The sequence below is a fragment of the Heterocephalus glaber genome, unplaced genomic scaffold (genome assembly GCF_053883595.1).
Source record: "Heterocephalus glaber isolate CG9 unplaced genomic scaffold, H.glaber_assembly_v1.0 deba00001608, whole genome shotgun sequence".
Lineage (NCBI taxonomy): Eukaryota > Metazoa > Chordata > Mammalia > Rodentia > Bathyergidae > Heterocephalus > Heterocephalus glaber.
The window spans coordinates 5,941,419-5,968,501 of NW_028258379.1; the positions used below are offsets into that span (position 1 = coordinate 5,941,419).

The window sequence follows — 27,083 nt, forward strand, 5'->3', positions numbered from 1 at the left end:
TGAGGCTTTCCTCCACTGTGTGGTCACAGCTGAGGGTTTCACACGCTTTGGCCCAACCCCTTGATAGCTAAGTCAGTTACCTAGTTAGGCCCAGGTCTCTGCTCTAAACTGAGCTAGTTCCCTCCCAGCTAGAAGACCAGCACATGAACCTCGGAGAGCACCCCTTGCATTTAACACTGTCAGCCCAACTTTGCGTGGATTAAAGTGTATTTCCCAGAGCCCTAGGGTTTGCAGAGGAGCTCAGGGGCTTGTGGTGGTGGAAGGCTTGGGGCCTGGGTGACAGGCACAGGGGGTGGAGGTGAGCAGGAGGGCTCCAGTCTTCCTCACTCATGTTACACAGAGCAGCCCCACTTTTAATCTACTTTTATTTGGAGGTTCTACATTTGATTATTATGGCACAGATTTGCCAACTCCAATGCATATAGGGCCCAAGCAGGTAGTAAAGCTAGGCATATTGGGCTGAGGGGAGGTCAAGGTTAACTGGAGACCTTGTGTATTTACCCCATCTCTACTGGTGCAGCCTTTGGCAAATGCAGACTCAAGGTTGCCACATTTTTTCCCTCAAATAAAGCCAGAAATCCAGATTTTATATGACTCTCCTCTTAGTTAAATGTTGAAACCAATTCCAGTTAAATAAACCAACAGAACACATCCATAGGCTGGATGTGGCTTGTGGGCTATCAGCTTTCAGTCTCCCAGTCACAGCCTCACTGGTTAGTGTCTTGTATTAATCATCTTTCCATTGCTGGGACTAAATCCCTGACACACAACTTCAAGGAGAAAAGGTTTCTTTTGGTTCATGGTTTCACAGGTCTTAGTCCATGGTTGGCTGACTCCAAGGCAGAAAGGGATGGAAGAGGAGAGCTGCTCATCTTGTGGAAGCCAGGAAGTAGGGAGCCCTCACCCCCAGCGACCCACTTCCCCCAGCTGGGCCCCACCTCCTAATATCCCATGTCATTGGTGAGGTTAGTGACCTTATGATCCAATTGTTTTCCTAAAGGCCTCCCTTGGAACACAGGAAACTTTGGGGGCGCATTTTAGACCCAAACTGTAACAGATCCCATCAGCTTGATACAGGTAATGCCATAGCAGCTAGCAGTCTACTGAACAGTGTGGTAAAATCTCACCTGGCATTCTCTTGCCTAGTCTTGTAGTTATACCATGAGTTACGGCAGTCTTTATTTTTTACAGAGAAGGAAGTAGCCATAGATAAGGTAATTTGCTCAAAGGCACATAGCTAGCGAGAAGAACTGTGATTCAAACTTAGGCCGAATGCTTAGCAGTGTCTTCAGCCTGGCCCCCGGGTGACCGGTTAATCCCAGCTGGGATTGTCAGCACATTTTTGAAGAGGTCAGCAGCTTGGGTTTATGAAATGAACACTGAATTAAAAGTCTAAAGACCTACATTCTTGTCTTGGCTTTGACATTTAGTATTCTTATAATCTGGAAAAAGTTAATTTCTCTGGACCTCATTATATAACTGGAACACTACTACTACCCGGCCAGCCTAGCCCTGAATCTCAGTAGCCATGTAGGCCTTGAGTTAGGATCGAGGTCTGTCTACATGTCACCTTTGGAAGCCTCTGCCAGCTCCCCAGGCAGAAGAGAGCTCTTCCATGCTCACTCAGACTGTTTCCAGGATTTGTACAGGAGCATATACTTGTGTGCTGTGCTCTGCTTTGTTCCCGAAAAACACAGAGGAACTTGTTCTTACTGTGACTATCTAAAGCCCTCTTCTTCTAAGATGACACATATTCTACACCCCAAACATCTGCAGAATCAGAACCAAATTCCTTTTCATTATCTGCCCCCAGCGTTTGTAACAGTGCTTGGCACAAGTAGTTACCAAATATTTATTGGATCTGAGAATGAGTTAATCCAGGAACTCTCTTTCTGAGATTATATAAATTCCTTGGGTCTGTACCAGGAAGAGAGCAGCCCTTAACTTCCTGAAATGTAAGAAGTCTTCTGCTCAGCTTCCTTAGATGTCTGCTGGAAAGGGACTTGTTGGGTCTAAGGTAAACTTTTTTAAATCCCTTTTTCCTTTTCTCACAGGTGATCATTTCAGTCCTGGCTAAGGCCACAAAGTAAAGCACCCCTCATTCACCAAGTGAGGGTGCCCTCCTCCCCTTACCAGGCTGCAGGGAGTGAGACAGAACCAGCCTTGTCAGCAGGTCTTGGAATGACTCTGAACCGGGTGTGTTTTCTTCCTGTCCCTCTCACAGTGTCTGGATGCCAGCCGCCCATGGCTCTGCTACTGGATCCTGCACAGCTTGGAGCTCCTAGACGAGCCTATTCCCCAGATAGTGGCCACAGAGTGAGTCTGGTAGGGAATCAGGGGTACTCTCTGGGGCTGTATCCTGACTCTGGGGTTCCTTTTTGTTTGTTGTGACGGGGGAACAAAAGTGCTACCAAGAAAACCTTGCTCTTCTCTTGATCTCTAGCAGCTTCCTGAAACTCCTCCACTTCAAATGCCTATTGTAAGTTGGTGGTGGGTAGAATAAGACTTTGAACTCCCAAGAAAAGGATTCTGGTTCCTTCTGTGGCCTTTTCTTTTGGCTCTTGGCTCTGATCTTTGAGAAAAGTTTTTACCACCAACTCTGAGAGATACGATTTCACTGGGAAGTACAGGATATGTTTGCATAGCTGCTGTAGGGAAGCATAGCCAATTCAGTGAGCAAAATTGCCTTTGTCCTCCATGGCCACCTCTTTGGAAGTGCCTCTTCCTCAGTGCCTGCGGTGTGGGGTAGCTCTTGACAGGACTGGATGGGTCACTGTCTTAGTGTACCTGTGTCATGACTCAGAATTTTCATAAACTTTTGATGACTAGAAATCTAAACAGCTGAGATTCTTCCCGAGCTGCTTGTGCAGATGGTGCTCACAGAATGGCACCTCATTCTCAGAAGCTCATCACAGTTTATATCTTAGGGAAGAAAAAAACTGATAATGACTCCAGTCTTAGGGATACCTGGGATAGGAAGGGACAGCCAGGAGTGGAATCCAAGACACCCAGAGAGTGAGCCTGTCCTCTTGGCTTGCGTTCCTCTGCTCCCCGTGGTGTTCCTGAGGGCCAGGAATATGGGGCTAGGACCCTGAGCCAAGTTCATTTTTCACAGCACAAGGTGGCAGCTCTGTGGTGACTGGAGGAGGCTCACTGGAGCCCTCCCTGGTCACAGTGTCCCTGCCTTAGTCACATTGTCAGGTCAGAAGAACAGAAGTCACATTGTCTCATTCATTCTCTCTTAACAATAACCTCTCATTCTTGCTTTCCTGAGCAGGGTGTCTTGTGATGAATGTGGAAGGGGAAGATAATAATGAATTAAGCCCTTAACTCGTGTGACACCCGCTTTCTGAGGCAGAGAGAAAACATGCACTGTTTTGATCAGGATTGCTTCCAGCACTGGAAGTAGAGTTGGACACAGTTTCTGCAGTAATAGGAATTAAATTGTCAAAATAAAGGCCCATGTGTTTTTGAAATACCAGTTCGGGGTTGAGGGGCATTTTTCCCCCACACCTACACCCTCAGGATGTACACTAGGCTAAGAACGGGAAAGTCGCCCCGGGAGAGACGCAGAAAGAAAAGGGAGGGTTTTGTGTGAGTGACGAGCAGATGCCTGACAGCAGACATAGACCAGGTTAAAGCTGGGAGACAGTGATGGGAGTTTCCTGCAAGTGGAGGAACTCAAGTCGCTGTCGATTCAGTTTTTTCTGGATTGTGTAGTTGGTGTTTTATCATTGGGTTCAGTTTGTTTGCCAAGACAAGGTCTCGCTCTCTAATTCAGGCTGGCTTTGAACTCACTATGTAGCCCACACTGGCCTCAAACTCGTTATCATTGGGGTTTTTTGAAGGAATACGTGTCAAAGCTGCTTTTGTGGTAACACCAGAGAGGAAAAGGGGAACCCTTTAAAGGGGTTTTCACGGTGAGCAACTGGAAACAACCTAAATACCAACAGTTAGGGGGCTTTAACATCCATTTAAAGTTTAAGTAAATTACAGTATATAAATACAAAGAAATAATATAGGTATACATTTAAAACTTTTAAAATATATTTAAACTTGTATATAAATGTACATATTTATATAAAGAGATGTGAAGTGAAAATGGATAAAAATATTCAATTTTTAAATTTTGGGGAGGCGGTTAGGGATTGAACCCATAACCTATGCAAATGCTAGGCAGGTGCTCCGCCACTGAGCCACATCTCCAGCCCCTAAAATTCAACTTTTAAAGGGGAAGAGGGGTTGAAGGGAGGGGAGGGAAATGGGATAAAAAGAAGAAGCAAGATATATCTTGTACAGGTACAAATTCCCTATGATGAGTGTTATCATTATGTATATCTAAAATGTACCGATAAAGGTTTTGCTTCAAAAAAAATTCAACTTTGATAGATTAAAAATATAGATTATCTTATGCATTTAAAAGAAAAGAAGGATACACACAAACCTGCATAGGGAGGTTAAAGGTGATTTAAAATGTTTCCTCTCTGAGCTTACTTACATTTCCTAAAATTTCTACAATGAATTACAAGACTGCTTTGAAAATAAAGAAACTGGGTGTAGCAGTGCATGCCTGTAATAGTAGCACTGGACTGGGCTGAGTAAGGAGGATCAAGAGTTAGAGGCCTGCCTGAGCTGCAAAGTGAGACCCTGTCTCAAAAGACCAAAAAATGAAAATAAAGAGACTTACTTGTCCTAATTTCGAGAGCCACTTGATAATTAATGGCTGAGAGATTCTGCTTCACGCTTCACAGCTGCTATAAGAACTTTTCCTCTGGTTCTTCCTAGCAATGATTTTTTTTTTTTTTTTTTTTGGTTTTTTTTTGGGTTTTGGTACTGGGGATCGAACTCAGGACCTTGTTCTTGTGAGGCAGGCAGTGGAACCACTGGCCCTTCTGAGCACTGATTTAATGAACTTTTAAAGAATAACTTGGACCTTCCAATAATGTTACTGTATTTTGTTATGTGCTTAGCAGGCAGTTAATTCTAGATGCAGATAATAATATAGACATTGTGAACAAAACCTAGTGGTCCCTTTAGGGCTGGAGATTTAGCTTAGTGGTTTTGCCGCCTGCTGCACAAGTGCAAGGACCCAAGTTCGATCCCTGGTACCAAAAAAAACCCCCTAATGATCCCTTTCTATAAGGAAATAAACTTTTTATTAAGATTCAGAGCAATCTTAATATCTTTTATAAAAATATGGGGTATTTTCTCTTTGAGACTACCTGAAATAGGATATTGCCTTTTTACTTATTTTGTGCAGGGAAAAGGAATGCTTTGAAAAGTGATCAGATTTTTTTCCCTTCATATAGTTATTAAGTGGCATAGAGGCAGGTATAGCTTGAATTTTATTATTTGCCTACTCACTTCCCTACCCCTCCTGGCATTCGCTGCACACTTACTTTGCACATACACAGGAGTTTCTCTCGCTTTCCTATTTTGTTCTCTCTTTGCTTCTGTTTGTTTAGGGAACAATATGGTAATATGAGTTCCCTCTAGTGGACAAAATCACTTCTGTCAGTGACTGTGACTGCTGACCAAAGCCAGCAAGGCCATTCTTTTTCTGCTGCTGCTATCAGATGTTTCAAGAGGGATATATTCAGAGAGGAATTTAGCTTGCTTCTCTTAAGTGATTATACAGATAGACATGTTCATTTACAAAAAGTAAACTAATGTTTTGAATCCGACATTTACTTTGCTTAATGATTTTAGCACAAGAGGAATCAGTGTGTAAAGAGAATCCCATGCTTTGTTATTAAAAGCTGCTGAAATGAAAATACAGAGCAAAGTGAAAACCACAGGGAGACCACTGCACTGTTAAAGTTAGGGTTTTTTTAGATATAGTTCTGAACTGTGCTATGTTTATGATGCCTTTAAAAAGCGTGTTTTTTAATTTATTTCTTTTTCCTGGGCACAGTGCTGCACACCTATAATTCCAGCTACAGTACTTAGGAGGCTGAGGCAGGAGAATTGCCAGTTCAGGGCCAACCTGGGCAACTTAGGGAGACCCAGTCTCAAAATGAAATGAAGTGAGATGAGATGAGATGAAATGGGCTAAGTATGTAGTTCCTTGGCAAGGTACTTGTCTCCAAGACCTGAGTTTGATCCCTAGTACTTACAAACAAACAAAAACACACATGTTTTTGTTACTGATTATTCACTCCTCAGGGACTTTAATTTCTGGTCCTTTTCCTGCTGTGTTCCTAGTCATTTCCCATCTTGTATTTACATGCTTTACCCATTCCCCATCCCTGCCTTCTTAAATGTATTACTTAGTACTTTATCTGTTTCATTTGTTTTATTCTGGACTCTGATTTGTTTCTCTGTTTTGTATTACTTAGTTTCTGTGCATACCTTTTTTTTTGCAGTATGGGAGATTGAACCCAGGACCTTCACAATGAACAATATCCCCAGACCTTTTTAAATTTTTTATTTTGAGACAGGGGCTCACAAGTTGCTCCAGCTGGGCTCAAATTTGCAGTCTTCCTGCCTCAGCCTCCCAGAGTGCTGGGATTACAGTGTGCACCACCACACCAAGATTGCATATACTTTTGAATCCTTCATCCTCATTGGTGACAATCTTGTTCAGAACCAACCACTTTAGAATAATCCTCAACCATTACCTGAAAGTCAAGTAAACCTCTTATAAGGCTGATAGTAAATCACTGACATTCTTGCTTTGAACTTGATCCTCTTGCATAATCTTTAATGTCTGAATGATAGAGCAGTGGTGACTAGAACTTTCCACTGTAATGGGAGTGTTCTTGGCAGGACTTCTGCGGTCCTATTTGATAGCTACTGCCGAATTTGATTGTTGAGTGCTTGAAATATGGTTCATGTGTGGTTGAGATGATGAGGTTTTATTTTTTGAATTTTGAATTTTACTAAGTTTAAATTAAATGTTAAACAGCCTCTTGTGGCTAGGGGCATGGGTGTTCTGAAGGAGGCTGTTAGAAATTCAGACTCTCAGGCCCATGCAATTTAGAATTAGACTACGGTGTCACAAGATTCTCTGGTGATTCTGTGCACAGTCAAGTTTGAGAGTCACTGCTACAGTACTTGGGTGAACATTAGAGTCACAGAGGGAGCTTTTAAAAAATACTGCCACCTGGGTGCATCCTCAGTGATTCTGATTTAATCCATATTAGGTGTGGCCATGGCATTGGATTTTTTTGTTTTGGTTTTGTGTGTTTGGCTACTGGGGATTGAACCCAGGGCCTTTGCACTGAGCTAACTCCCCAGCCCTTTTTATTTTTTACTTTTGAGACAGAGTCTCACTGAGTTACTAAACTTCCCAGGCTGGGCTTGAACTTGCAATGTTCCTGCCTCAGCTTCCTAGAGTGCTAGAATAACAGGCATGCACCACCACACCCAGTTGAATTTTTTTAAACACCCAAGTGAGGTCTGGGCTTTTGCTGGCTTCAGGAGGCCATGGGCTGTGTAATCCTTATTAGCTCCCCAGTGATTCTGACAACACACATTTTGGGTTTGAAAATCCTCCCCAAAGATAAGTTTTTCACTTTGTTGGTGATTGTTGTGGAGGCTAGAATTGGAAAAGCCTTGCTGACATCAAAAGAAAGTTGATCCACAGGCTCATCTAAGTGTCTATAGTATATGTAAAGGAGTCAAAAAACAGGCCACTTTGTTGTTTACACAGCGTTTCTTGCTTGTAATTTTTTTTATTAGTTGGTGAATTTTTGATCTCTAAGTTTTTCTCTCCTTTTTGATAGACTGAAGTACCATTAACATCTTGGTTTTCAGAACTGCTAAGGCCACAGCTGGTGGCCTTGTGGTCACTTTGCCAGTTCCTTAAGGTGCAAGCTGGAAAGCCAGGGGATCAGAATGTTCTGCACGGGGAAGTGAGACTCAGGAGCCCCACCTCCAGCTCTTAGCACAGTCGGGCAGTCAGACGCAGTATGTCAGCTGAGGACACTTGGCATGGAGGGGCGATATCGGAGTGTCTGGTACATTCAGATCCTCACTCCTGCCAAACTTCAGGCCACTGGGTCATTCAGCACAATTCTATCTTAGGTGCTGGAGAAGGGAATGAATTGCTTAGGTGACTCTTTTTTTTTTCTTTCTTCATTTAAGTAATTGCTGAGTTTTTATTCTTTTATTTTGCTATGGATCAAACCCACATCACATTCACACTGGGGAAATCCTCTACCACTGAGCTACTGTTTATATCAGCTCAACCTTTTGCATTTGTGGTATAGAAAACTGAGTAGGCTATTGCAGCCAATCTTGTTGGGATTTGAGTTTGTTAGCTCTTTGTTTCTGGGAAATGGTATGATAATTTAGAAAATATGTTAGGAACAATTTCTATTAAAAAAATATGACAAGAGTTGTCTTGCTTCTCTGTCAGCCTCAGTTTCAATCCTTGTGTTTCCTACAATTAAATTTTGGGTGTAAATAGAGGTGAATGGATATTGTTTTAATTTGTGAGATTTCAAAACTGAAATAGCCAGGTGGGAGCATTTTCTGTTGCTGTCCCTGACCCAAAGGTAAAAGGTCTGAAATGAAGTGATCAAATATGAGGTGGGAAAGCCACAAAGAACTTGTGTCTTCATGGAGCTTAGCCTATGTGGACTCCCTGGGAGCAATGCATAAGAAATAATGAGATGAAAGAGCTCAGAAAATAAGCCCCTAGCCCGATGTGGTGGTGCCTGGCTCTAATCCCATCACTTGGGTGGCTGAGGCAGGAGAATCCCGAGTTTGAGGCCAGTCTGGGCTACATAGTGAAACTTTGTCTCAAAAAGGGGTAGGAGATCACCTGAGCACTAGAAAGAAACAGGTTTGCTGTGTGGTCTCTTATGTGGAGTTTTTTCCTTGTAAGACTGTGACCTGTTGAGTCCTGGGTAAACAACTTGATAAGTGGGGACTTGGAACTTTGGAGAACTTTCCAGAGAACTTCGGAGGACGCCCGACAAATAGGGGCTCTCTTGATGTCACCTAAAGCAGGAATGTAAATCTCGATGCTGTGCTCAGAAGCAAACCCTTAGTAAGCAGTTTTCCTCCATGAGGGGACAGGAGCCCTTTTGGATTGGCTTGAAATCCTCTCCAGGACCCCACAGACTTCTGTTCTCTTATGACACACGTCACCTGTGCCCCTATGGCATTGCCACCGTCCCTGAGCATTGTGTGAGCCTCCTCTCTTTCCCTTCAACTGAAGCTTCTTACAGGAATGAGGGCAGGAAGAAGTGGTGCCGCGCACGTAGCAGTGAACTCGAGAGGCATCTCTGTGTTCTGGGAAGACCTCAGCAATGGGCCAAGGCCAGGTGGCCAGTGTGTAAAGAAGCAGTTGAACACTAAGTACTAAGCAAAATCCAAAGGCTGTGTGGTCCCCAAAGGAAGGAGACTGGTACCCCAGATCCAGGGCTTTGAGCCAAGTGAAAAGGCTAGGAGAGTCTCAGTCTGGCAGCCTGTTTCTTCCCAGCCTTGTGTTCTGTGATTCCTGACCGCAAATGCTTAAATACAAGACTCAGGAGCCTGTACGAACTTGATGATAACTGTGTAGAGAGTTGAGCTTTCGGGGCAGATTTTTTTTTTTCTTTTGAAGGAGGGGAGATAATTAGAAAGATGTGGACTTCGGTGGGAATTGTTTGGAAATTAATGCTCTCAACCTTGTTTTCCCTTCGGCCACGTACCTAGTGTGTGTCAGTTTCTGGAGCTGTGTCAAAGTCCCGACGGTGGCTTTGGAGGGGGCCCTGGTCAGCAGCCACACCTTGCACCCACATATGCAGCCATCAACGCACTGTGCATCATCGGCACGGAGGAGGCGTATGACATCATTAACAGGTACAGCCACAGCTGGCCGGGCCAGGGGCTCCAAAGGGCTCCACCCACCCCACTGCACTGACCATTGCCTTCTGCCCTCTCCCCGCTGTTTCACAGAGAGAAGCTTCTCCAGTACCTGTACTCACTGAAGCAGCCCGACGGCTCTTTTCTCATGCATGTTGGAGGTGAGGTGGATGCAAGGTGAGTAGGCAGCTGCATCACACTTCTAGAGCTGCTCTGTTGTCAGAGATGCCATGCCCAGGAACAGTGCAGCCGAGCTGCTGCTTTGTCCCAGAGTGACAGGCAGATGACACATCAGTGATACCATGTCGTAATCTTTGTAGATATGATACAGATGTCCTCAGGTGTCACTATATCTTGATTTCTTTTATGTAAATCTCAAAGTATTAGAAACAAATTGCTTTTATTATAAAATTTTAGTGTAAAATGATATACCTAACAGATATACAGAACAACAATGACAGGAAAACTAGAAACAATGTTCACACTCATGTAAAAACAAAAATCAACCAAAAAAAAGAAAAACCAAGAAAAGAAAAAAAAGTCCATTTCAGTGCGTGTCTCTGCAGTCATTGGTAGACAGAGCCCAGATCTGTGTTTATTAATTCCTGCAAGTCAGCAGTAGATTTGCAGTCAGGTAGTAGATAATCCCAGGAATCCTGCACCTTTAGTTCCACTGAAATTCAAGCTGGTTTCTGGCTGTGAGGCTAGAACCCAATTTGTTCAGCCTGCAACACTCCATGCACCTCCTGCCACCTTGAACTTGGCTCCTTGACTTCCTGCCAACTTGAACTTGGTTCTGCCTCACCCTGGCGCTGGGAGCCTCTAGATGGAGCCAGCCTGCAGCTGCTCTGAGTTCTGAGCTCAGTTGGCCTCTCTCCAAAATGGTTACTGGCCAATTGCCTTCTCCTGGAGGACATCTGAACCAGAATAACTCAGCAGCCACTGCAGTCTGCTGTATCCACTGCTCCATTCCACTGATGCATTTCTCTGTGGAGGCTTCTGAGGACACCGGTAGTCACCATGCATCTGCAGGTTTGAGCCTACCCTCCTATCCAGTGAGTCAGGGATCAAGGATACAATGCCACTTGCCACCTCCTTTGCATTGAGGGCTCTCTCTTTGCTCTCCTTGTAGGCTTCAGTTGTCACTTCAGATCCATGCTGGGTCCCAGGGACCCACTTCCCTCCTTTTTCTCTTCCTCACATTGCTGTATTCCAGCACCTGGACACCAAATCAGTCTGCCATCTTCCAGGAAGTGAAGTATAGTTGATAGAGCACTTACATAGCATGTACACGCCCTGGTTCAGTCCCTAGTACTGCAAAAAGAAGGAAGAAAAGTGTGTCTGAAATACCTAGCAAGTCTCTTCCTCACTTGGCAGGCAAGCACTTAAAAATCATGCAGACCACTCACTGAACAAGTCATTTCTCAAAGGCAATGGATCACTGACATTTTATACCATTTTGTGTCATTAGTCTGAGACATACATTTTTGGTGAGGTTCCTGTTACTGCCTGGATTTGCTTCTACACATGTTGATTAATATTCTGGCTTCAGCATCTGATTTAACCATTGGTTTGAAAGTACAGGGAGAGAAAAAAACCATGAAAGTAGACACATATGTTTAAAAAAAAAACATGAAAGTTGCTGAGCATAAAGCATGCTGCAGGTAAAAGTAGGTAACCAGGCTGCAAAGACCTATACTAAAATGTTTTCCTCTGTATGTAATTTGTGTGTTCAAACAACAACAACAACACAAGATTAGTTATCTGCATATCCCAATGAAGCCAATATAACTGTTAAGTTAAAAGTGTTGTGCTCATTCTTCCTAAGAAAGAGGCTTACTTGACACCACAGTCACTACATTTTCATTCCTACCTTAAATATGCAGTCTTGAAACTTAACTTTAAAAAACTTACTAATATTAAGCAAAAGCAAACAAACCATAGCAAGATCCCTTTGATATTTTATTGTATATCCTTTTGGATATGATTATTCTCTAAAACTCATTTGTCCAAGCACCAGTCTTTTTCTATGCTCTGATTGAGTTTTGATAGACAAATGCTGGGCAACTTCTCCAAGAAAATAGATTTGTTCCACTGAAGAGCACAGGAGCCATACTCCTCTTCACCTCTCCTGCCATGGAGCCAGTGCTTTTCACTCACATGGTGGGTGACAGATATAAATGGTAGCCAGTGCTATGGTGCACGCCTGTAAGCTCAGTAGTCTGTGAGGCTGAGGCAGAAGGATTGCAAATTTGAGCCCAGCCTGCGCAACTTAGCAATTTAGTAAACTTGGTCTCAAAATTTTAAAAGGGCTGGGGATGTAACTCAGTATAAAGGCCCTGGGTCAACCCCTAGTGCTAGGGATATGGATGGAGGGGTATATATATATATATATATATATATATTGGATAGAGCTTGTGGTTGGCATCTAGGTTCCTTATCTTGCTTATATGGCCCCAATTCCATTGTTTTTCACTTGTTGTTTCCTTAATTGTCCTTTGTCTGGAAGCACCAGCCAGTGGATCTGACCTTCAGGAAAGTGTCAGTGGCAGGACATTAGCATCTAGACCCAGCTTGCTCCCATTCCAGGTTAAACAGGGGTGATCTCTACATGACCTTTCAGGTCTATCACAACTTGGGATAATTTCTGAGACAAGCTTATTCAAATGTGCACAGCTCCGAGGTACTGCAGACCATCAAATCACAGTTAAGGAAAGAGCCTTGATTTATTCCTGACCAATAATCTAAATTTTATGATCTGGGACCTTCGGTGGGCACAGGGCGAGGCAGGGGGCAGGGATTTGTATTTGTATTTTATTAGATTATTTGTATTTGTATTTGTATTTTATTAGATTTGTATTTTATTAGATGATTTGTATTTTATTAGATATTCTCCATTTGCTGTGAATGGAGCGTAGTGTTTTAGTAAAAATCATCTGGTTTTAGGACTGGAAGGAGGGAGACTAGACAGGTGATTGATCAGGTGGAAGATAGTGATGGATTTGGGTGACTGCGAGGAGTGTAGATAAAGAGCTGTGACAACTGGGTACAGGGAGAGAGGAAGGAACTCCTGGAAAAGTCGGGCCCCTCCCATCTCCCTGTGAGATTTGGGACTCTTTGCTTCTCAATTGTCACATTAGTGAGAAGCAAGCTCCTTCACAGGCCACTTCCCTGCCTCAGAGGTTACATTAGCATTTGAGACAAATACTTCTGAGCCCCTCTGAGAGGATCAAGGCCCAAGGAAATTAGACCGACCTTGGAAGTTAGCTTGTGGTAAATGACAACATTTGGCACTGTCACATGGGACTCTCACCTGCTCCTGGTGCCTGCGCCCCTGCCCTGGGCCAGCAGGAGCCTGGCTGGTAAACATGCTGGCAGGACACTAATGCTGGCAGCTTCTGCAGCGATTTCTCTGGAATACTCCAGTAAGTTAGGCTTCCTGTTATGTCTCTACTGAGTAAAACAGAAATTCAACCCATCTTTTTCCTCCATTTAATGTTCCTTAGGAGATCTTAGAAGAAGGATTTGTGAGCAGAATTAGTACAGATAATTTTTGTCTTCCCCATGCTGGATATTTGAAAAGACTGTAGTGCAAAAGAAAAGGCAGTCTGTGGGCATGTCCCATGACAGAGCTCAAATAAAATGTGTCCTGAGAAGAATTAGATGAAAGGATGGAATGGCAAGAATTATTTTAAATAAATATGATAATGTTTAAAAAAATAGGAGTTAGGGATGTAGCTTAGTAGTGGAGCATATATTTAGCATGGGTTCAATATCTAACAGCAAAAGGAAAAAAGTGTTCTTCTCTCTCATCAAAAGATGTGTGTCTCTCTCTGTACTGGTGAGGTGCTTGACATCAAGTCAGAGCTCTTTCCTCCCTCTGGAGGTTAAAGAAGGGGCTCACCTACTAATTTCCCTCTTGTTTGGTCTAAGCAACCATTAGGATTTGGTGGGCTGCTTTGGAATATATCTGTTGCAGAAAATGTGTAGTTAACTTTGAATATGCTCATGCCACATCCAGACAACAATCGTGGGTCTAAAACAGTGCTGACAGCTGAATAAATAGATGAGTATCATGTCATTGCATGACACCGTAGAATGGAAGGAACTTTGAAAGGAGCATGAATTGATATGGCTCTTACTTCCTCTGATACAGATGTGACCATGTGGAGATAGGGAGAAGAGAATGTCATGTTCTTTCATTGAAGCCATTCTGTGAGCAACTATCCAAACAGAATGTCACACCTCTCAGTTGGAGACCTGGGAGGGCTGACCTTGTGCCAGGGGTTAGCACAGGAAGTGATTACAGCTTAGTAGGCAAAGCAAGTAATCCACCCAAGAAGTTCACTGAGCCTTACTTAGGCTCCTGCTTAACACCTAAAACGCTTCCTGTCTGTTTCTATCTTTCCAGAAGTGCATACTGTGCCACCTCGGTGGCCTCTCTGACGAACATCATCACTCCAGACCTCTTTGAGGGCACTGCTGAATGGATAGCCAGGTGAGAGAAGCCAGGATTTCCCTTGGCCTCCTAGAGAACAGGTGATCAAGATTTTACTTCACAAAAATAAAGAAAAATTTAAAAGGACTAGATGGAGATATAAGATTACATTAGGGTTGCATAACTATACATTTTAAAAATTCAGACTTTCATTAATGTTGTATTATAGTTTAGATTGGCAAAGGCCAAAATCTTACTAGAGTACTATATTGGTGGGAGTCTAAATTGATTTAAGTAATTTGGAGAACAATTTAGCAATAGCTCCAAGTGCCCTTGCTTATGACCCAGTCGTTCTACTCCTACAGAAACTCACACACATGCATGAAAGAGATGAGAGAGAAAGACTTGTTTATAAGAGCAAAAAGATGGAAACAGGTTCAGTGTTCATAAGCATGTGGTGGGTAAGTTATGGTAGAGTTCCACTGGAATATAATGTAGTTTTGAAGCAAATGAGCTAGAGCTACATGTATCAATATGGATAAACCTCAGAAATGGTATTTGGGGGGAAACAGTGTTAAAGAAAACACATCCGCATCAGCACATTTATTTAAAATTTGAAAACATGCAAAACAATTCCATATTGTTCATACGAAGGATATAAAAACATTTATAGGAAAGAGATATACCGAGGTCAGGATGGGGGCTACTTTTAGGCAGTGGCTACTAATGGGGAGAGAGCAAAGGAGGTGGGATCAGGGAGGGCCACACACATCAACCATATCTGTCAGAGCTCTTTTCTTTAAAAAAAAAAAAAAAAAAGCCTAATGTGTACATCACGGTTAAATCTAAGCTAGGTGTTAGATCCATATATGTTCTCCATATTATTTGCTAACTTTCCTGGATGCTTCAAATATTTAATAATCTGGAGAAGAAAACAGGGCTAGGTATGGTGATGTACCCCTGTAATCCAGCACTAGGGAACAAAGGCAGGAGGATCATGAGTTTGAGACCAGCCTGGGCTACATAGTGAGCTCAGAGCCAGCCTGAACTTCATAGTGAGTTCAAGGCCAGCCTGGACTATAGTGAGACCCTGTCTCAAACCTACCCCTCCCTCAAAAAAAGAAAGGAAGGAAAGGAATGGAGGTGGGGAGAGAGAGAAAGGAAGAAGAGAGAGAAAGAAAGGAAGAAAAGAAAAGGAGGAAGGCAGGAAAGCATGAAAGAAAAGGAAACAAGAAGAAAGAAGAGAGAAAGGGAGAAAAGGAAAGAAGGAAAAAATGAACAGGGCTGAGAGTGTACCTCAGTGGTAGACTGAGAGAGAGAAAGGGAGGGGAGGAAGGAAGGAAAAGCAAAAGGCATACTTTACCAAAATAGTACTTATTACTATGTAAATATAACCTATATAACTTACACTGAAACCAAATGATATACTATGATGATATTTATTTTTTGTATAACTTTCATTTTCCTGGAGTTATCCATGGCATGAATGTATAGTTCATGAATTCACTCCCAAATTCTCTGCCAGCACTGTAAAATTAGTCTCCACACAGACACCTCTGGTGTTCTGTTTCCCTGTGTGCATGTGCGCCCACGCGCGCGTGTGTGCGTGCGTGCGTGTGTGCATGTGTGTGTGTGTGTGTGTGTGTGTTCTGGGTCATCCCTCTTGCAGCTCTCTGCCCCTGCTTTAGCCTGGACAGATTGCTCTCAGCTTGCTGCTCAGTGGGCATCCAGAAGCTTCCGTTCAGCCAGAAATCCACTTCCTTTCCTTGTGCTTTGTTTGGGGGTATGTTTGGTTGGTTTGGTTTAGTTGACTTGCTTGTTTTAATGAGGCGTGTACTGTACTATGACAGGTCCTAACAAAAAGCACCTGGAAGAGAGATTTTTAACATCTTGACTATATCTTTATTCTTGTCACAGAACCTGCTGGATAGTTTATTTAGTTAGAGATTTCCAAGTTGGAAATGGTATAAACTGTATTCCTTCTGAATTGTGTAAGCATTGTTCTGTTTCCTTCTGGCTTCTGGTGTCATAATTAATAAGGCAGAACAACATAACCAGTGTTTCCTGAGGACTTGGCAGGGCTCAGGAGTCAGTGAGCTGTAGTGTGGAGATTGAGACTAGGTACTCCTTGGGTTTAGTTTTTCAGTGTATTTTCTGTTTCTCAACTGAGATTTCCCATCTTTTTTTTTTTTTTTTTTTTTCGTTCCAGGGATTGAACTCGGGTCCTTGTGCTTGCGAGGCAGGCAGTGGAATCACTGAGCTAAATCCCCGGCCCCAATTTCCCATCTTTTTATTCATTATGAGTATCTTTTCCTTCATTGTGGCAAATACAGAATTAGATCTTCTTTAAAACCCCTGTCCATCCGGGAATGGTGGTGCACGTCTGTAATGCCAACACTCAGGGAGCCTGAGGCAGGAGGATCACTGCAAGTTCGAGGCCAGCCTGAGCTACATAATGAGTTCAAAACCAGCCTGAACTACATAGTGAGACCCTCTCTCAAAAAAAACCCAAAAAACAAAAAAACCTTGTCCAGTTATCTTGGAGTCCGCTCGTCACACTTCCCTGCTTGTGCGTCCGTGGAGTAGTTTGCACTGTGTCCTGGGCATGGGGCTATTATATCATAGAGACTGGATTCCACTAGAGTGTGATTGCTTCAGAAGATATCCATGCCTGTGTGTGGACGCGCTGTCAGCAGGCCAGCCTCAGCTGCACACCTGTCACCTTAGTAGCCAGTGGCTCCGATCTCAGATCAGTTTTGGTTTGCTCCTCATACATGTATTTCAGGAGCCAGGTAGAAACTTGGACTGAGTTTAAAGGCAGAATTTGGGCTTTTCCTTCTCCTCTTTCTGGATTCTTCCTCACTTTCTGGCAACCTCTTTCTTCCTGACAGGAGGGTGGTTGGCTTTCTTTCTATTAAAGTTCTAGCTGCTCTCCCTTGACCAGTGACCCAGCCTGCAGTTACCATCATTGGGCAGGGCTACTGTAACCATTCTCAGGGCGAAGTAGAGCAAGGAAAGATGGAGTCGGGAGAGAGGGCCTGACGCCCTGCTGTTGTCCACTCCAAGTTCAAATCCCCACTGGGCTCAGTGTATGTTTCTCAGTCAGTTCGAGTGGTCCTCAGGAAACCACTTCCTGTTATGTGCAGAGTGTGCAGCCATGGTCTGCAGCAGGATTGATTCATCAGGCACCCTGTGGACACAGAAACCTGGCCACCAGGGCTGAGTCCCAGGTGTGCCAGTTATTAGCTTTGTGCCTTGGGGGATATATAACTTTGTCATGTCATAGTTTCCTTATATGTCAGATGGTTGAATATTGAATTTTATATGAAGCTGGAATATAAAGAAATCAAGTGGGGCTGTGTATGGTGGCACACTCCTGTAATCCCAGCATTAGGGAGGCTGAGGCAGGAGGATTCAGAGTTATTGAGTTTGAGGCCAGCTTCAGCTACACAGCAAGACCCTGGGATTGGGGACACACACACACACACAGACACAGGTCTCACCAGTGGATTTGCCTGTGACGATAACCACTGTGCATGCTGCCCACCAATGCCATCATGTTGCCCACTCCTCTGTGTTTTTGTTTTGTTTTGCTTCTCTCTCTTTGTCTCTGTCCTCACTCCATCTGCCCCATAGGAGACTTTGACAATCTTTATTCCTGTTGTTTAGAAACTTAATGATGATGAACTTTAATACCAACTGTTTTTCTCTTCCGGTACTGGCCAGTCAGCAGGCCTCTTCAGCAGGAAGCCCATACACTTCAGTGCAGAGACACTTTGGGACAGTATTTCTTTGATAATTTTTTTCTTAATTTTCTGTGTATGCTTTTGTTTGTAGCATCTACTAGTGTTAATCTTCTGATTTCTTTTTTAAAACTTGGCCTGTATTTTGTTAATCTTCTTTCTTATACTTGCTGAGAGCTTCCCTATTTATTTTCTAATCCTGTTTTTATTTCTGTGATCCTATTTTTAATTTTCCAGAGCACAGTTTTATGCCCTGAATACTTATTTTTATATTCTTCTGGGCTGAGGATTTAGCTCAGTGGTCCTGCCACCTGCCTTGCAACCATAAGGTCCTGAGTTGGATCCCCGGTACCAAAAAAAAAATACCTTGAACCTTTACATTCTTCTGTTTTAGGGATATTTTATCCGTGCAAATATTCTTCATATAATATTTTATCTAATATAACTCTGCACCCTGCATTATTTCCTCTTATTTTTGTTTATTTGGACCCTTTGGCCCATCTTTCCTGAGATGTCTGGTGTTTAGCAGTTCCTGTCCATATTTTAAGAGTCCAGTACTAAAAAGCCAGTGGGGGCCATGTAGGCAAGGGTGAGGTAAAACCCAGCCATTCATCCAGGAAATTCCTTCTATCTGTACTCTGGGCCCATTTTCTTGAGCTTATCAGTTTTCTAGAGAGAGATCTCCCAGGTTCCTGCTTGGGGTACGAAGGTGGCAGCCTGCGCTGTGATTAGTAGTAGGGACAGGGATGTGGGCGTTTGCACTTGTGCAGTACCCTCACCCCAGTCTCCCCATTCAGTCTACACCTCTCCCCTGCTCTCTGGAGATCCTAAGATTCAGATCCTCTTGACTAGACTCCTGAAACCCTCATCTTTGGGGGTTTGAGGAGGGGACCTGCAGGTCTAACTGTTCTTATATAAATTTGCGACCAATCAACTAGATTCACACACAGTCTGCCTTCTACAGATCATCAGAGGCACCTCATGTATGCTTGTCTCTCCCTGCCTTGCCCCTAGCATTGGGCTGAGGAAGGTTTCTTTATTCTGCTCAGTGAGTTTCTCTTAACACCCCCTGCTGAGTTTTCAGGGTTTGTTATTTCCTGTCTGTTTTCACATCCTTTCTATTACCTTTACTCTGAGCCTCTGTCACTTTTTAAATTCTTTACTTTTCACTTTACTGGGCTCTTATGTTTAGTCCAATTCTCTTTAGCTAGAAGAGACGCCCAAAGAATTTTACTAAATGGAAAAAGGTATGTAAGAGTGTGTATTATATGCTCTCATCTGTGTAAAATCAAAGGGAAAGTGGAGCATGTATAGGTGTATTGCGCGCGCGTGTGTGTTTGTGTGTGTGTATAGAAAGACTGAGGCACAGAAACTTGACAGAAGAGTGGAAGGAGACCTGCTTTTCATTGTTTATTCTTTTGTACTTTTAAAAGCTAGAACTTTTAAGTGAGTATTACCTTTTCAGCTAAAACAAAGACTAGTTAAATAAAAGAAAAATCTTGAGATTCCTTGCATATGCTTCACTCACTTGCTCTCTTCCACCGGAAAGAGCACTTAGGGCGTGCGAGTCAGGGTGCTAGTGGGGATCAGGGGACAGAGGGAACTAAGAAATCTGCCCAGGACTCGTAGCTAACTGTGGCTTCTGCGCTCTGATCTCCCTGAGCCTGCGCACTCTCTGTGGAAGGACTGTGGATGCCCAAGATACTCCAGGGAGAGGAGTCTGGAAGGCAGAGCAATATTTCTGCCTCCTTTCTCTCCTCCCTGGAGGTTCTGCTAGCTTTTGGGTGGAGGCCTGTTCACTTGTGCAGTTGTACCACGCAGGAGTGTGAGACTGACACGCCTGTAGGGAGGGTGACTTAGTTAAATACTTACAGGCTGTTGGAAGTAAAGTTCTGCTGTGTCATATGAAAGTCTACTTAAAAGAAAATTTCAGGCCAGCGACGTGGCTTAGTGGTACAGCCCTTGCCTAGCATGTGCAAAGCCCTGGGTTCAATAGCCAGCACTGCCAAAAAAAAGCAAATTTATTTCACAGATTTGCTTTCACAAGCAAATAAAAGAAAATCTAAATAACTTGTAGTTTATCACCCAGAGATACACTCTTTTGGTGTATATTCTTCCAGAATTCTGAAATGAAATTGTACCGTATATAGTCATTTTATAATATCACTCCTATAATAGGCAGAACATCTTTAAATATACTTCTGTAGCATCATTTGAGATGACTGGTAGTATGCTGTTGCATAGGTCTCTCATAATTTATACAACTAGAATCCTACTCTTAAGCTTTTTAGTTGGTCTAACATTTTGCTGCTGTAAATGGGAATATAGCAAATATGCTTATAGTCTGATTTTTTGACACATTCTTAGTTATTTTTTAAGATTAATTCCGAGAAATGGCTCTTTCTTGCCAGGCCAAAGATTGTGCGTGTGTTTTTGTTTTTGTTCTTTGCCATGCTGGAGGTGGAACCCCGAGCCTTGCATACGCTGGGCAAGTGGTTTAACATTGAGCTACATCCGCAGCCCAGTTTTTCACTGTGCATGCTTTTATGACTAGAAAATATACTCTTTTTTTTCTTTTTTTTTTTTTTTTTTTGCGGTACTGGGGATCCAACTCAGGACCTTGGGCTTGCGAGGCAGGCAGCAGACAGACCCACTGAGCTAAATCCCCAGCCCAGAAAATATCCCCTTAATGGGTAGTCTAACCCCAAATAGTAATTATAATAATCATAAATGGATAATCTGAATATATAAAATATTACCATTTTAAAAAATAATGTTTAGTTTTGAACAGTTATAAGCTGGGTACAGTGGCACATGCCTGTTGGAAGGCTGAGGTGGAAGACTGCTTGAGCCTTCAAGTCCAAGATCACCCTGGGCAACATGGCAAGACCCCATATAAAAAATGTATGTACTTCTGCATAGTTACAAAAGTCTATCTGTTCATTCTAGAAACTGAAAATAGAGTGGACATGGGGCTCTGTGGAAGAACATTCACCTAGCATATTGGCCCTAGTTAGATTCCCCAGGACCAGGGGAAAATGCTAGATGAAAACAGAAAAATGAAAAGGATTTTCACGAATAGACCTTGTACTCAAAGATAACCGGAATCAACATTTATTTTTCAACTTTACTGTAACCTGGTGGTTATGCTGCACACCGGTTTTTTTTAACATTTTCCCAAAGAGTAATAATTTGAGATGCTATATTTCTTATTCAAATAGACTGCTTCTAAATTTCTGGGGATTTTTGGATCTATTTTGTGTTTTAGGAAAAGGCATCTCCAGAAGCTAATGTCAGCACCCTTCCTTCGTGGTGGTGACGATGATGCCTCCTCAATCTAGCAGCGCATTCTCTTCCCTGGATGTGCATGGTGGGGACACTTCATGTGCACCGCTCCCTGGGCCTCTCAGTCGGCCTCTCTCAACCCCTCTGTAGGTGTCAGAACTGGGAAGGCGGCATTGGTGGGGTGCCAGGGATGGAAGCGCACGGCGGCTACACTTTCTGTGGCCTGGCTGCACTGGTGATCCTCAAGAAAGAATGCTCCTTGAACTTGAAGAGCTTACTGGTAAGTGTCTGTTGAGCCATTTACTCCTTGGGCTTGGGTCCTGGTGGAGGGACTCTGATCTGAGGGGTTTAGGCCATGGAAGGGCTAACCAAATTCCATCCTTGAGCTCACAAACTTCGGCTCCTGGGATGCGCTTTAGGTGTGGATGTGCTTTAGATGTGGTGCCGGGGCTCTGAGCTAAGACGGTACAGGGAGGGGGTGGCTGTACTGTGATACTCAGCTGCCCTCAGTCTCCGCTCTCTTCTTCGCTTCTCTCTCTACCTGCGTCCAGTTTTGTGCTAGGCCAACTCCAGAGTCCTCTTTGAGTCCTGTAGACATTTGGAATGAGCCACAGTGCCTTTCTCACACTTCTAAGAAATGTATAGCTCAGTCTGTTAGGGCTTGAGGTTTCTCTGTGTCACGGGAAGAATCTCCTAAGAGAAAAAGTTGTGAGAAGAGCTCTGAGGCCCTTTGAAGGCAAGCTTCACTGCCAGTGTGAACAGTCAGCACCTGCACTCAAGTGAGTTCTTCAGGCAGAGTGGGGCGGCTGCTCCGAGGAGGCGGCCCAGCATTTATGTCTGGACCCAAGCTCCCAGCCAGTATTCAGAGAGGTCAGAAAGCGGTCAGCTTCATGGAGTCGCTAGGTTGTAGGTCAGTGCTCAGGGGAGACCTGGTGCACAGAACACAGCCATACCAAGGGCTCCCCTCTTGTCTCTGGGGAGCAGGAGCTCCCACTGTGACCTCACAGCAAACCAGCTCTTCAAGTTCAGATGCCAGGCTTCTGGCGTGGACCCATCAGGAGCTTGCTAGAGGATTCTGTGACAGTCTGTGGGGCAGAACTGGCGGTGTTCTACCCTCATCCTTGGGAAGCCTCCATGCTCTCCTTGAAGCCTCTTGAAGTCGTGGAGGGGTGATGCTGGACTTTGAGTTTATGAGACATTTTAAAACCTGATCATTAACAAAGATGAAGCGTAAAAGTCCATGTCCCAGGCAGAAGTAGGGGGTATAATTTGTGATTGACAGTTCACAAAGTTATAACGACCATATTCTAGATTTGATCCCAGCCTCTGCTACTTCCTAGCCAAATCACCTTGTGTATGTGCTGCCGAAGCGAGCATAGGCCAAGTGACTCTGAGCAAACTGCCAGCCTATCTAGATTCACTTTTTTTCCTTCTGATAGGTAGGAATAACAACCTATAATCTCTGAAAGTTAGAAGAGAGAATATTTACAAACAGCCCGACACATAGTAGGTACTCCGTGAATGTTAGTGCCTCTCTAACCCAGACTGCCCCCTTCCCTCCATTTTCTTTGGAAGACCTAGTTCCTGTATCTGAAGGATTTGATGAATTCATACAGCCAAGGGGAACAGAACTAATGCATGGGCTCAGGCTCTGGGGAATAAAATAATTTTGTCCTGCCTTAAAAACACTTAACCTTAAGAGTACGGCCTCAATGTGCATCCATTTAGCTATAAATGACTCTAGTGTCTCATTTTTTATGTCTGAGTAGTACTCCATTTTATTAAAAAACCATGTCTTCTTTATCCAGTCTCCAGTCGGTGGGCACTTGGGCTGCTTCCAAGCTTTAGCTATTACAAACTGTGCCACTATAAACATGGGTGCACATATATCGCTGTGGTATGATTCTTTTAATTCTTTTGGGAAGATATGCAGCAGGGGAATAGCTGGGTCAAATGGGACCTCTAATCCTAGTTTTTTGAAGTATCTCCATATTGATCACCACAGTAGTTACACCAGTCTGCACATTAAGTGAAATAAATAGGACACACATGTGTAAATACCAAAGAGTTTCTCTGGTGTGAGAAACTGAAAGTGAAATAAGAATCAAAATGTATAACAGATGATATGAAAAAGAAGAAAAGGTCTAAAGGGGAAGAGGAAGTGGGAAGAGCAGGGGAAAGGAGGGAAGGGAAAGGAAAAAATATGAGAAAAGGAAAAATTGGAAACAAAGTCTTTGTAAATAGGGAGGGATGGAGAGGTTGAAGGGAGGGCAGGGGAAGGGGGAAAAAATAAGAACCAAGATACCTCATGTAAAGGTACAAATTCCCAATGATAACTGTCATCATATTGTATACCTAAAGTGTACCAATAAACTTAATAAAAGAAAACCACAACCTGTGGGATAAATAAAGAGGAAGAATGAATTGCCTCTATTGTGCCTGTTTTCTGTCCTCTTGAGTGATGTTTAGGCTGCTTCTCTTAACTGGCATTGTCCCCAAAGCACTGGCTCATTTTGACTGACTGGGGGTGTGTTGGTACCTGAACCTGCAATACAGTATTTGTGGGGTTTTTTCTCCATCTTTTAAGAATTTGGGATTGTTGGAACCAGGCCTGGTGGCACAAGCGTTTAATCCCAGCAGTGGGGAGGCTGAGGCAGAGGGGTCACTATTTGGAGGCCAGCCTGGGCTACATAGCAAGACCCTATCTCAAGAAAAACAGATTTTGGGATTGTGACTCTCTATGGGTGAATGTTGCTAAGGACCAGGAAGTAGCATAGATTCTACAGCTGTCAAGGGACTGCTGGACCCCTCTCTGGAGTAACTCCTGTCTGCTTTCAGAGCGCAGTCTAGGAAGATGGCAGGCACAGTAGCCTCCTCTGTACCTCTGGTTCAGTAAGTCAGCTCCGCGCACCAGGGCTGGGGCTTGGACTCCTTTGGGCTCAGGAGGGAACCGAATGTGACATCTGCTCAGACAGTTTGTTCTGCCCATTCCTAGGAGCCATGGCTATCTTGATCTTAAGGGTAGAGTGTGTAGAAAACTTGGAGGTAAGCAAAGAATGGTGTCACGTGTGACTACTGGGTGACATCACGTATCAGTTTATAGCTTCAGAGTAAGAGTTTCCCCCATCTTCTAACCAGGTTCCTCTGAAGTGGGGACCACGCCAGGTAGTCATCACATGGTAATCAGGACGGATGGCTTCTGCCTCCAGTCCTGCTTGCTGGGTATGGTCACGTATGCTTGTAATCCTAGTGCCAAGGGAGGCTGAGGCAGGAAGATTGCAAGTTCAAGTCAATCTTGGCAATTTAGCAATTTAGTGAGAACCTGTTTCAAAATTAAAATAAATAAATAAAAAAGACTGAGGATGTAGCTTAGTCGTAGTACGTACCCTGGGATTGATCTCTGTTACCACCAAAAAAAGAGAAAGAAACCTAAGGTGAATGTCTTCATGTAGTAGTAAAGTAGAACAGTTTGAAATAATCAGATCAGATGTACCACAAAATTCCATTGGTCTGCTTTGAATGGACTTCCCTGAGCAGAGAAGTAATGAGAACAGAGCTGCAGGTCTTGCCTCAGACTCCCTACGCATGTTTACTACGAGACTTTCCTAGGCCTTTACAGGCCAGTGTGGTCTCTGTTCTCTCTGCCTCGGCGCCAGTTTGGAACTGAGGCAAAGGCAGTTGTCTGTTGGGCCCTGGGCAGAGACCAGTGCTGGTTGCCTCAAAACTCAGTTTAAACAGTTGTGGCAGGGAGGGGAGGAAAAGATGAAAGCCGGAGCCCTAAAGCCGAGGCCTAAGAAGCCACGTGCCGAGGAGCTTCCTCCCCCGCCAGCCTGCTGGTCCTGGCCTGCCGGACCGTGTGTCTCCCACTCACACCTGCCCCTCTCCATCTCATTCTCAGCACTGGGTAACAAGCCGGCAGATGCGATTTGAAGGTGGATTTCAGGGCCGCTGCAACAAGCTGGTGGATGGCTGCTACTCCTTCTGGCAGGCGGGGCTCCTAACGCTGCTCCACCGCGCACTGCACGCTCAAGGTGAGCCAGGTTGCGTTGGCCAGGGTGGGGAAGGCAGGGTGCTTGTTCCAGGGGTTGAAATGAGATCTTGTATCCTGGATACTGAGTGCTGGGTGTGGAACCTCCTGCGTTGGGACACGCATGTGCCGAATAGGTTAGTTCCTGTACCTTAGGGTCAGTCGTTGCTTCCTGGAACTGGCTGGGCCAGGATGGGCTCTTTTTAAACGTCCTTGAGGGGGCCAGTGCTGCTCTGGTACGCAGAGGAGCAGCTGCTCCTGTCCTGGGCCCACAGTGATGGCCACCTCGGCTGGGGGTGAAGCCACAGTTTCCAGCACAGGGCTGTGTCTGGTCACATCACAGCTGCAGACCCACATGGTGCACATGGTCACAGCAGTGATGGGAGTTGGTTGCATAAAGAAGCAGAGAACCAGAGCTCTCAGGGGAAATGCCCACCAGGCCTGGCTGATAGCTGTCACCGTTGGAAATGTTTCATTTTAAGTTCACTGAACCATCCTAAATGCAAGTTTGTTCTACTCATACCCCTGGACTGGAGAAATCACATTCTTTTTCTGTGGGGGATGCAAAACCAAAACAGAGCAGAAACTCTGGGAACATTCCCTTCTTTGCTGCCTGCTGCTTCCTGAGTCCTTGTCCTCATTTACTTTCTCTGAGCAGGCGAGCAGGAAAGGGGACATCGTGGCCGCCTTGCTGGGTGCTAATCTGTTCCCGCAGAGATCCCTTGGCCCAGAGGGAAGCTTTTCTTTGGACTCGGTTGAGTAATTAATTGCTCAAGTATAAAAGATGAGATTCTTTTCTTCTGCCCACCCCCTTTCCTTCTTGTTTATTCTTTCTGAGCCTCATTCTTTAGTTTCTTAATTTCATTGGAGTTAATGGATTGCAGCCACTTTGAACTCAAGTAAACAGACTTTCTGTCATCTTCCTCTTCCCGGCCTGGGGCCGCTGGACTTAGGTCCCAGGGTATTAAGGAAATAATTCCCCTGACTCTGGAGTCTGCACAGTCTGTAGCTTGACCACTAACTAGCAGGGATGGCAGGAATCCCCTGGGAGGCCAGTGTTTCCAAAACAGGAATGACTGGGGGTATTGGTGATCTCTGCATTTGGAACTGATGAGGTCAGGCACCTGCGAAAGCCTCAGTCTTTTACAGTTCTGTCCCTGGCAGGGATGAGATATTCTAAGTATGCAATGCCCAGAAAATCTGGAGAGCCATAGCAGGGGCATTACTCAGGGAACTGGCCGATAGTGTAGGTCTTGAAGTCCCATTGGGTCCCATTCAGATCTTTGTCTGGGGAAAATGCTGCCTGGGAACCTTGGAGCTTGTTGTGTTGCCTGGGTCAAGGCTTGTGTTGGCCGGAGCCCTTCTCCTTCCCCTTCCCCTTCCCCTTCTTCCGAAAGGGCAAGTTTCTCCAGCTTGGAACCGACTGCAGTCTGGGAGGAAGGGGTGTATTTTGAGCAATGGCCAAGATACTGACCTTGCATTCAGAAGGAGATGAATTGTAGAAACATATTCGCCCTACACTATCATCATAGGTAGGATTCAAAGAACATGCGTAATCTCATTTTTAATGAAGATTTGGCACTTAGAAATTAATAGAAAGACTCTGAGATGTGAAATTACAGGGGATGTTTATCTTTTTTTGTTTTGTACTGTATTTCTGTTTTTCTACAGTTGATATGTATTTCTAGTGTAAAGGAGAACAAAGATTATTTTACAAAAGAAGGAAAATTCTATAAACAAAATAGTAGCAAGATAGAAAATATATTAGTGACCAATGATGAAGGGCCAATTA

At 44.0% G+C, this 27,083-nt stretch overlaps 1 protein-coding gene across 3 annotated transcripts in view; it reads left to right on the plus strand.

The window, feature by feature from the left end:
• The window catches only part of Fntb (farnesyltransferase, CAAX box, subunit beta), an 86,609-nt gene that overhangs the window by 34,060 nt on the left and 25,466 nt on the right, over positions 1-27,083 (plus strand). For 2 of the 3 annotated variants that reach the window (XM_004837401.3, XM_004837403.3), the window contains exons 4-9: positions 2,225-2,316; positions 9,649-9,795; positions 9,892-9,975; positions 14,210-14,296; positions 21,415-21,544; positions 25,163-25,295. In XM_004837401.3, the coding sequence (XP_004837458.2) occupies positions 2,225-2,316; positions 9,649-9,795; positions 9,892-9,975; positions 14,210-14,296; positions 21,415-21,544; positions 25,163-25,295 (673 nt within the window). Of the gene's footprint in view, positions 1-1,897; positions 2,018-2,224; positions 2,317-9,648; positions 9,796-9,891; positions 9,976-14,209; positions 14,297-21,414; positions 21,545-25,162; positions 25,296-27,083 lie in introns of those variants that run through there. The other variant, XM_004837402.3, reaches the window with a different exon arrangement.